The following is an 11355-nucleotide window of genomic DNA, read 5'->3' as shown; positions in this document are numbered from 1 at the left end:
GGAGAGGAGGGAGGTTTTTGGCCTGGGGGCAGGGGGGGGGGGGAGGGGGGGGGTGCTGTCAGACACTAGCTTAAGAAGCTGGAAGGGAGTTAGCTCGGGGGGGTCACTTGGAATATGAATTATTAGCTATGGGGGAAAGTAAAGGAAGTGTTATCTCAGGGATCAAGTATTAGCAGGGGGAGGAGTGTTAGTTCTGGGGGTCAAACACTGATTGCAGAAGATGGAGTGTTAGCCCTGAGAGTCAGACATTAGCTGGAGGAAGAGTGCTAGCTCTGGGGGTTAGACATCAACTTAGAACAGTGGTGGCGAACCTTGGCAATCCAGCTGTTTTGGAACTACAAGTCCGATGAGGCCTTGCAAGGCTCTGACAGCCACAGACATAACTCCCAGAGGCAGATGCATGTTGGGATTTGTAGTTTTGGCACAGCAGGAGTGCCAAGGTTCGCCACCACTGACTTAGAGAGTTGGGAGTGTTTATTCTGGTGGTCAGACAGTCAAGAAAGCGGGGAGGGGGAGGCTTCTGGGGGTCAGACATTAGCCTAGGGAGCTGTGGTGTTTACTCAGGGGGTCAGACATTAATCGACTGAAAAGTTAGATCTGGGGGTCAGACATGAGCGTTAGCTCTGAGGGTTAATGACAGCTGGAGAGGAGCATTAGCTCTGAGGGTCTTACAATAGCTGGGGAGTCTGGAAGAGATTAGGTGGATGAGCAGTGCTAACTCTGGAGGTCAGACACTAGTTGCAAAAGATAGAGTGTTTGCTATGGAGGGAAGACATTTACAAGAGGAGGAGTGTTAGCTCTAAGGCTCAGACAGCTGGTAGAACAGTGTTATTTCTGGGGGTCAGACACTAGTTTGAGAAGTTGGAATACTAGTCCTGGGGATCAGACACTAGTTGCAGAAGATAGTGTTAGGCCTGGTTCACACCTAGACGGCACTGTTTCTGCACGAGAAGCGTGCGGTTATCCGTGTATTTATGCGCGTACATTAAGACGCGCGTTTTGACTGGCAGCTCATGAACCATTGTGGGCAATGGAAAAACACGCCCAAAAAACGCTCACGAAAATGTGCAACATGCTTCTGCCGTGCGTTTTTGGCCGTTTCCATTGAAGTCTATGGGGCAAAAATGCGCTTTTAACTGCCCAAAGAACCTCATGTACCTTTTCTAGCATTTGGCTTTTTTCTGCTAAGGGGTGAACCAGGGCCATTGAAAATAATGGGATTTCTTGTGTTGGACAATTAAAAGCGCGTTTTCAAAAACTCCTAGGTGTGAACCAGGCCCTAATTCTGCGGTCAGTAGAGGAGAAGCGTTAGCTCTGGGGGGGTCAGGCGCCAGCTAGAGGAGAAGCGTTAGCTCTGGGGGGGTCAGGCGCCAGCTAGAGAAGCTTTAGCTCTTGGGGCCAGATAGCTGGAACAGTTATTTTTGGGGGTCGGGCACAATTTGTGTGAGCTCTGTGGAACTGCCACTAGTTGCAGAAGATGAAACGTCAGCACTAAGGTCAAACAGTTGGGAAAGTGAATGTTAGCTCTGGGGGTAACAGATGTGTTGGGTGAAATGAAGTGTTAGCCCTGTGGGTCAGGCATTACCTGGAGGAGGTAGGGTTGCCACCTGTCCAGGATTCACCCGGACAGTTCGGGTTTTGAATGCTCTGTCCGGGTTTCATGGCAGCAGAAACCCGGACACAAGATGTCATGCAGACAGGGGCAACCAAAATTAAGATAGGGGCTACTAGAGTGTTCGGGTTTCGCTTGAAGAAAAGGTGGCAACCCTAGGAGGAGGTGGAGAGTTAGCTCTGGGGTCATATTAACTGGGGAGATAACGTGTTAGCTGGAGAAGATGAAGTGTTAGCTCTGGAGGTCAGACTTTGGCTAGATCGGATGCGGGGAGTAAGTTCTTGTAGACAGGCGTGGGTAAAATGTGCAGTTGGGAATAGGAGTAGGGCAGGGCCTAGGACTAGGCCTCAGAAGCCACAGGCTGGCTCCCACACCCCCTCCCCGGTGCGTGTAGCAGGAATCCCTCCCCTCCTCCCACCCATCCCTGGCTGAACTGCGGCCTGCTCCCCTCCCGGACACGGCCGGCCTCACCTGCCGGACCCGGTGGTGCAGCGCGTCCGCGAATCCCTCGGACTTGATCCCCACAGGAACCGCGCTCTGTCCCGGCACCAGCTCCGCCATGGCACCCGCCACCCACAGGAGGAGGCCGCCGCTTTCACCACCGACCTCACTCACTGCGCCCGGGTAACCAGAAACGGAAGCTCAGGCCGACACGGCTGAATTACTTCCGCCGGAAAAGAGGCGACATACGTTGAGAAGCACAGTGACCGAGATAGAGCGCTCTCAGTATGACATCACGCCAGGCCAGAGCGAGGCTGCACCGGAAGTTCCCGGCAGTCGGCAGAGACATGTGTTAGTATTTGAGGCTGAACCTTGCGTTGGGCATCTGGGGAGGGGGGCGATGGAGTTCCCAGATGGCCATGTTCCTTTCTGCCATACTGGAGCCTCTCATCTATTACCCGGGCAACATACTGTATACATGACATGATTATCTCACACATCTGAGTTTATTGGTAACTGACACTTGTATAGATATAGAGCCAGTTCTGCCACGTGTACCACTCTGCCCCAGCTACCATCTGTGTCAGTGACATTGGCTCTTCTCCGTTGAGTTGTCTTTTATAGCAACATAAATAAATGTATATGCAATATACATATGCCGAGTGAGATGCCTCTGCTTTCACAACATCTGGGTTGCCACCTTTTACTGTGGCACCACCCAAGGACCTGTAAGAGGCAGAAGCAACATGGGAGGGAAATACAACTTGTAAACCCAATCACAAAACTCTCACATAAGCTTGGACATGTTAATAGTATTTCAAAAGTAATTATGCATATTTTTCCATTTGGAGTTTTCCGTCAAATAATCTCAGGTGATCCTGTGTTCTAACATAATCCTGGACTTCGTGAGACATCAGCACCGCGCGTCCAGTAATTTTACTGTAATGTGGCCGGCTGAATGCGCAAGCGCAGAAGAGGAGTCCAGAAATGTTATAGGCTAATTTGCCTGTAGTACGCATATGCAGGTCCAAACATTTAAAAGCCGCATTGAAGTTAGGAATTATCATTGTAATAGAGCATAAAATATGACTTAAAGGAGAACTATGGGGTTAAGTCTTTTCCCCATAGTTCTCCTTAGGGTAACGTGAGGACACAAACTAGCGTCCTCCAGTCACCCTAGGCTCAGTATACCGCGAGCTGTAGCTCGCAGTATACTGAGACGCCGCAGTATACCGTGAGCAGCTGCTCGCGGTATACTCAGACGCCGCAGCTGAAGCGGATCACGACAATTGTGCCGGGATCCGCCCAGCTGCGTGACTGACATCTGGCTCTGCCTATCTAAAGGCAGAGCCAGCTGTACCCGCCCCCTCCCCCGTCCGTTCCGCCAGTCAGCGCTGGTGGATCGGAGCGGGGATGGGGGAATCCAGCCCCTCCCCTGTCACGGCAGAGAGCCGTGACAGGATCGAGAGGTGAGCGAACGCCGGTATGTGTTCGCTCACCTCCCGATCTACTGAGCCGACCTGTGACAGTCATTGTCACAGGTCGGCTAGAACTATGAGGTGAGTGAAAAGCACTCACCTCATAGTTCTCCTTTAAAGTGACATTAAACCCTCAGATTTTTTAACATAAACCAATACTGTAATGTGTGCCTTACTGTAATCCATGGTTGTTGTTTCCCTTCTCTTTGCTGCTCTTCCTTTTAAATCCTCATGTCTTCTCATGCTTGGGGGAGAACTTCCCTTTTCAGCTCAGGGCCTCTTCCTGTAGTGCTGGCTCAGGTTACAAGTCTATAGAAACCTATACACAGACACTGTGTATCCATTCCTGAGACAAGGCAGATCTCCTGCAAAACAGAAGTTCTGCACAGCATGAGAACAGATACAGATTTAAAAGGAAGAGCAGCAAAGAGAAGGGAAACAACCATGGATTACAGTAAGGCACACATTACAGTATTGGTTTATGTTAAAAAATCTGAGGGTTTAATGTCACTTTAAGCAAAAACATTTTTTTCCATTTAGGTATTGTAGGGAATATTTTATACCGCTGTGAGTTCTTTACCATCTATAAAAGTTTCCCTGTAAACACAACCAGAAGTAAGACAAACTTCTCAGAAGCGAGGGTAAATCCTCTCTGAAGGCTCATCCACACCACGTCAGTTGAGCTGTTTTGACCTGCACAGATCAACACAGGCTCAACACCAGGGAACATGCAAAAAAAATGCAAACCTGCATTTTTTTGCAACGCATCTCATATCACCGACATTCATCATAACAGGGTGCATATAAATGAATTAAATCTTTTTGTGACAGTTTAATAAAGTCGTGCCTTGCAGTGTAACAACACCATTTCACAATGGACACCAGCCCACATCCGTTTTAGCTCGTGGGCTGGTATAAATGAGCCCTTAGACCAGGTGTAGGCAAACTCAGCACGCCAGTTGTTGTGGAACTACCCTCATAAGGCATTTTAAGACTCTGACATCCACAGACATGACTCCCAGAGGCACAAGTCGATTTTTAGTATCAGCAGAGCTGGAGTGTCACGTTTGCGTAACCCTCCCGTAGACATTTGTGGCTGCAACGAGTGTCTCCGTTGGACAATTTCCTCTTTATTTCTGTTCTCATGGCAACTCAAAATGTTTAATTGTCCCTTATTTTCAGTCCCTGTGACAGTGGTCACCAGGCCAAATAGAGAGGGTATATCTTCTTAACCTAGTGGCGAGAAGGGCTCTACAGGTGCACCTTCAGACCCTGACGGGCTGTTCCCTCCATGAGGCAGCAGGGGCGAGGTTTGAACAGAAGGACAAGAATGGTAAATGGTTGGCCCGGTTGGTGGCAGATCATCATCCCCTAACAAATGTCCCGTGCATAACCACAGCGTTGGGGGAGCGAGTGACAGATCCGGTCAGGATTATGGAGGAATTTAGATTGTATTATAGCGCTCTTAATGCTCCGATTGCGCCTTATGATGGGGACGCACTCAGCTCACTACTGGGGGGCTGGGGCTTCCTTGTCTTGGGCAGTCGATAGGGAATCCCTGGAGGCGGAGATCTCAGTCCGGGATATAGAGAGGGCGATTTGCACCTTCCCGGCTGGTAAGGCCACGGGCCCGGATGGCCTGCCAAGCGGAATGGTTTAGATACTATTTATCTCAGACGACCTCGCGATTGCAGGAACTGTACAGGGAGATTACCGGATTCCTTGTATGAGGCAAATGTGGTCCTAATACCGAAACCGGGGGAAGGACCCACTGAATTGCTCCTCCTACCGCCCAATAGCTCTTTTAAATATGGACTTGAAGATTCTGACCAAGATCCTAGCGATGAGACTTGGGGGGGTTATCACCTCCCTGGTTAATATTGACCAGACTGGATTTATCCCAGGAAAGTCCACTGACACTAACCTGCGCAGGGTCTTCACAAATCTCCAACTCACCCATACTACGGTGGGATCTAGGGCTCTGGTCTCCTTAGATATTGAGAAGGCCTTCGGCTCCGTAGACTGGGGGTACATGGGGTCTGTCTTGCATCGTATGGGATTTGGCCCTAACTTTTGTAGATGGATTGCCGTTTTGTATAGAGAGCCTACAGCAGCTCTGAAGATAGGCTCTGCCTTATCAGATAGCTTCCCGGTGAGGAGGGGTACCCGCCAGGGGTGCCCCCTGTCGCTGGGGTTGTTTGCACTAATGATGGAACCCCTGGCTGTGGTCTTGCGTACGTCCACGGCGCTGGAAGGGTTCAAGGTGGGGACTATTGAGGAGAGGCTCGCTCTGTACGCGGATGATTTAATTTTGTTCCTGGCGGACGCAGGCCCTTCGCTTAGAGAGGCGCTGAGGATTCTGGATCAATTCTCTGTGTTCTCTGGCTTGAGAGTTAACTGGGCCAAATCCCATATCCTGCCCTTAGATGACGGCACTGTGAACTCGGCAGATGGATCAGTCCCTCTTGCAGTGGGTCTCACAGATCACATACCTAGGAATTAAGATCTCGGCTAGGGTGGGAGATTACCAATCCTTGAATCTGACCCCGGCTCTGGTGCAGATTAAGGGAAGGTTGCTGGCGTGGAAACACTTGCCTATTTCCATGATAGGAAAGGTCAATCTGCTTAAAATGAAGGTTCTTCCTGTGTTGTTGTGTTTCTTATAAAACTTCCCGGTTTGGGTACCTGCAAGTTTTTTCCGAGGTGTGACTGGCATGTTCCGGGACTTTGTGTGGGGCTCACAGGTGCCGAGGCTTCGGATGCCAATCCTGCAGGCACCTTGGACGGGTGGAGGACTGGCACTGCCTGATATGAGGAAATACTATCTGGCTGGACAAATGGTGGTTGTGCACAGGTGGCTGGTGGAGGAGGACAGTGACTCTGCGGTGGTGCTGGAAGCGGCGAGCTTTTGCTCCTATGAGGCCTTGTCATCCCTGGTATATATGGGATGCGGGGCCCCTTATGACCTCACACTCTCCATGCGGGCTACCTTGAAGGCGTGGCAGCAGGTGGCGAGTGCACTTGGGGGAGGAGAGCTGCTTGTGTCCCCGCACATTCCTCTGTGGTGGAACCCAAATATGGAGCACTTTCATACTATAGCGGATTGTCATGTCTGGGCCAGGAGGGGCATAAAAAAGTTGGAGGACATATTCACTGATGGGCGTCTTGCGAGTTTCGCAGACTTGCGTATTAAATTTAAACTTCAGGGATCCTTTCTTTTCAGATATATGCAGCTCTCCTATGCCTTCCAAGCTCAGTTTACACCCACATCGAGGAGTTTGGTGCCTCTGCATTGTAGTGCATGCTGAGAACCCAGGGGCTTTGTAAGCCGTTATCAACGGTATACACTGAGTGGCCAGATTATTATGACCACCTGACGTTTGTAGGCAAATTAGCTATAATTAGCTGTAATTTTGTGCTGAAATTGCTAGAGGGCCAGACCATTATAAATAGGGAAGCAGGTTGTTTACCACGACGGTAGAAGTTATTTTTTTCTGAAGATATTTGTAAACAACCCGATTTACCAGCCTTTGAACGTGGGATGATTGTTGGCGCTCTGAGCCATGGAGCGAGTATCAGCAAAACAGCAGAATTCATTAAATGTTCAAGAGCAGCTTTTGTTAAAGTGTTTAAAGACTGGACTGTCAGCCGAAAATCTGGGTCTGAACGTGCGAATTGTGGCCGTCAGCGACTAGTCAATGTTAGGGCAGAACAGAGAGTGGCAAGACTGGTACAAGACAACAGAAGGGCAACAGTGCAGTGTCAGATTCCTCGCATCACCTTTCAACATCTCGTGGAGTCACGAGGCGGCCCAATGAAGTCATCTCGTGGAGTCATCTCGTGGCCAACGAAGTACTGATAGGGTGGTCATAATAATCTGGTCACTCAGTGTACAGTGCACTATTTCCTTCCAGATTCAGCCCCCTTAACAGCTTTGGGGCACAGTGGCGTAGAGAGGTGCAGGACTTAGATGAGTAGGAATGGAGAGAGGCCTGGGACTATCCTTTCACACATTTGGTTTCTGCTAGAGATAGACTAATACAGTACAAATTATTGCACAGGGTGTACTACACTCCTGCGAGACTGGCCCGGATATATAGCACAAGCTCAGCAACGTGTTGGGGGTGTACCTTTTCTCCTGCGGGATTTAGTCATGTGTTTTGGGATTGCCCAGTTATTAAGACCTTCTGGGTACAGATCACGCACTTCATATCCGGGCTCTTGATGCAGGACATACAGCCGGAGATGGGACTCTGCTTACTGGGTCTCACGGAACGTATTACGACTACTTATGCCACTAGCACGCTGTTGGGGATTTTACTGTTCTATGCTAGGAAATTGATAGTGTTGCACTGGAAAAAGCCAGCTCCGCCTACCTTGGATAATTGGAGGGGATTAGTAGAATCTGTTATCCCAATGTATAAAGCTACGTATATCCATAGAGCTTGCCCTCAAAAGTTCCATAAAGTCTGGGGACCTTGGTTGGATGCATTTTCTGCAGTACTAGCTAGTGACTAGCAAGACATGTGTACATCCTCACTTGTGTGTCTGAGTAGACGGGGAATTGAACATTGAGATAATTTGCATGACTTGATTCATGGGGGACACCAGGGATCCTGGAGGACTCCGCTGGCAGGGGTTCCATCTTCACTGGTGCCCTTACCGAGAGGTCATACTACCCACGTCTTGGTGCTTTGATTCAGCAGGGTTCTGACTTGACCCGTATTATTTTACTGTTTTACAGGTCTATGGGTTACACAGCTCTAGTTAAAGGGGGGGTGGGGGAGGGAAGGTATGATATGCGGTGTTGTTGGACCAATGTTGTAAGATGTGCCCCTGAGTGTTTGAACTCAGGTGATAACTGTGTATTTTGTACTGTTTGATTATATGAAAAATCTAATAAAAACAATAATAAAAAAAATGTAAATAATGTTCTACCTTCCTGTTCTAGTCTCTGTCAAACTCTTCAGCATGCAGCATACTTCCAGGAGGGTCCAATACCGGTGTCCGCCTGCCACATGCTGTGGTTCCATCCTCCGACTCCTACGTCACTATAGGACCCATCAGGGACGTTGGGGTCAGAGGATGGAACTACAGCATGCCGGGGGGGACAAGGGTATCCAACACTCCTGGAAGTATTTTGGATGCTGAAGAGCCTTATGGAGACTGCAGAATTAGAATGGAGGGGAGATAAGCGACAGGGGCTGCTGGAGAGGTGAGTATACCTCTTCTATAGCAGGAACTTCTATTAAAAAATATAGAAAGTGCGCAGGGACAACATTTTTATTGCCGAACAACCTATTTTCCAAGATTGAACTACAGTTCTACTACAGACCTTTCATAGCTGTAAGTGCCAGCTGCTGGAAGAAAGATAGGAGATTTCTCATCCACGCTGTTTAGTGTGGATTGAAGAACTGAGTGGTTTTTCGCATTCAGCCCAGCGTAACGTGTATGGCCAGCTTTGCTGAAAATGCTTCTTCTTGTTCGCTCAAATGTCCTCACACAGACTTGTATTGCAGAGAAAGAGAGCGTGCATGCCTGACCGGGTCTGTTACTGACTACTAAGAGCATTACACACCGATTTGAAGTTCGAACATTTGCACAAAATTCTGAAAGATGACTCATCAGAGCATTCGATTATGCCATCATTGAGTCAGCTAATTTAATTCAAAAGCCCATAAAATTTTGTCCAGCCCGGGACTGGAATTCCAGACGTATTAAACAGGTTTCTTTTATTGCCTATAAAACCAACAAAAGAATAATGCACAACAAAGTTTATAGAAGTTTACAGAACAGAGGAGACATCGTTTGAAGATGAATAGAGATCCATATTGATTGGAATTTTTTTTTTTTATATATCTTCCATTTTTGAATAAAATGACAGTCCCCTTGTACACAGCAGGCTCCCACATTGTACAGGACAGCTTCTTCTCGGAGAGATCTCCTGTATTCACATCCGCAGGATAAGGCTGAGCCGAGGGAGATTTACACGTCTGTCAGTTATACCTCAGCTGATCGTTCATGCCACAGGGACTGGGAAGAATTAGTGCTGTGATTAGTAAACTCTTAATACGACATCAATTACATTCCTGGTAGAGGGGAACGCTGGCACTCACTTGCTGAAGATGATACATGGAAAGTTGCCATGAATCACTGCCAAGATCCCATCCAGGAATTGATGCACAGGAGGGGAGGCAAGCGATGTGATCTATCCACTGGGTGAATATGACAACAAAGAACAAGTGTCAGCCTCTTCCCATATCTATGCTAATTATGTGGCACATAAAATATCTGTAAATATGTCATTTTATGTCAATGTAGCAAGAGCAGTTCCAAGCGACAAGTGAAATCAATCGCTAAAGTGCCAATACTATCTACAAAACATTGCTTTATATAGATCTAAAGCCAAACTTTTGTTTTGTTTGTTTTGGGTAAATAAGGGAATAAGTAAATTCCCTCAGTTTGTTTATTTTTTTTCTATGTCCCGTTGACGAGATTTCCCTTTAAATACTTAAACAGGAAGGGAAAAGAAATCTCTCCAAAGTTAAGGGAAACCCCTTTCCTAGGGTCCATTTGCACCACGTGTGTTGAGCTGCACAGGCCTAGTGTTGAAGTGCGCTGGGTGAAAATGGAACATTCTGTATTAAAATGGAGGGCCTCCCGCTACTAGGCATTACAACACATCACAGCGAGCTGCGACGCGCATTAGTAAAAAAAAAAATATAAGTATTTTGACATTAGCTGTGAACTAAACAAAAAAAGGCACATCAAAACATTGGAGAAATGGATGTAGTGTGAATCCAGACAGCTGTCACCAGTCAAGGTACTTCATTGGAAGATTTCCCCTGACAGGTAACGGCTGTAAAATATTAGATATCCCCACACTTGACAATGGTCAGCAGAACAAATGGAAAGGGCAAATCTTCCTAGAGGGGGCACAGTGTCAGGCTGGATGGCTGGGCCGGGAGTGGAATCCCTTGGCAGGGACAAAAGCAAGTCCAAGAGCGAGGTATCAAAAGGGCAATCCAAAAGAATAGTCAAGTCCGGGTCGTGGCAGGCAGCAAGGTTCACAGGCGTGGGGTGAGGCGAAAGGGTCAGTAGCTGGGAGGTCAGATCAATCACAAAAGACAGGTTCATACAGGGGGGCTGGGTGTTCACCATGAGGTAGAATAACTCAGCAATGAGTCAAGGCTCTGACCAGCTTTATATACACATGGAAACCCAGGACCACCCCCTGGCTGCCGAGGCAACCAGGAAGCTTCCTCAGTCAGGAGCCAATAGCAGGGCTGAGAGGCGGGTGGTGAGTGCTGAGGACCTCCCCCAGCCTAAGTAGCACCTGGAACGCAGAGTGGCGCACTACGCACGCGCTTCTGCGCGCGCAGCTTGCGTGCTGTGCACGCGTCGCGCATCTCGCGCATGCGCACCGGCAAACCTAGCGCCAGATGCCCTGCCAGGAGGAGAAGCCTTCGCCCGATCCCTCCACTGGCGAGCCTGGTGAGGAACGGCCCCCATGGGTCCCTGACACAGAGACAGCAAAAAAAAGTGACAGTTTTCTAGTCTTCCTCAGTCAATCTTAAACCAAAACACATCCACTTTGCCTTTAGATATACTTTGTCAGAAAGCCCACACTTGACCTTATTATTTTAAATCATTGATACTCGTACTCGCCCAAATGCTTCAATGCCTAACCCTATACTTCCTGTATCAGGAAACCGGGAAGCGCGTCATTACACGCTGAACGGGACTTCCGTTACCCGGTAATTGGTATCGGCGAGTACCGAAAAGAATTATCGGTACCAAAATACCGGTATCGGTGCATCCCTA

At 48.4% G+C, this 11355-nt stretch overlaps 1 protein-coding gene across 1 annotated transcript in view; it reads right to left on the bottom strand.

Moving 5' to 3' along the window:
* The window catches only part of FUBP3 (far upstream element binding protein 3), a 69765-nt gene extending 67476 nt beyond the window's left edge, over nucleotides 1-2289 (bottom strand). The window contains exon 1 of the mRNA XM_018558544.1: nucleotides 2084-2289. Coding sequence (XP_018414046.1) covers nucleotides 2084-2173 — 90 coding nt within the window. The 5' untranslated portion in view covers nucleotides 2174-2289. The remainder of the gene's footprint in view (nucleotides 1-2083) is intronic.
* Nucleotides 2290-11355: the final 9066 nt, after the last annotated feature.

This window comes from Nanorana parkeri, unplaced genomic scaffold, assembly GCF_000935625.1.
Source record: "Nanorana parkeri isolate BGI_ZX_2015 unplaced genomic scaffold, ASM93562v1 scaffold345, whole genome shotgun sequence".
In the NCBI taxonomy this organism is placed as follows: domain Eukaryota; kingdom Metazoa; phylum Chordata; class Amphibia; order Anura; family Dicroglossidae; genus Nanorana; species Nanorana parkeri.
This window is presented reverse-complemented; position numbering and strand designations above follow the sequence as displayed.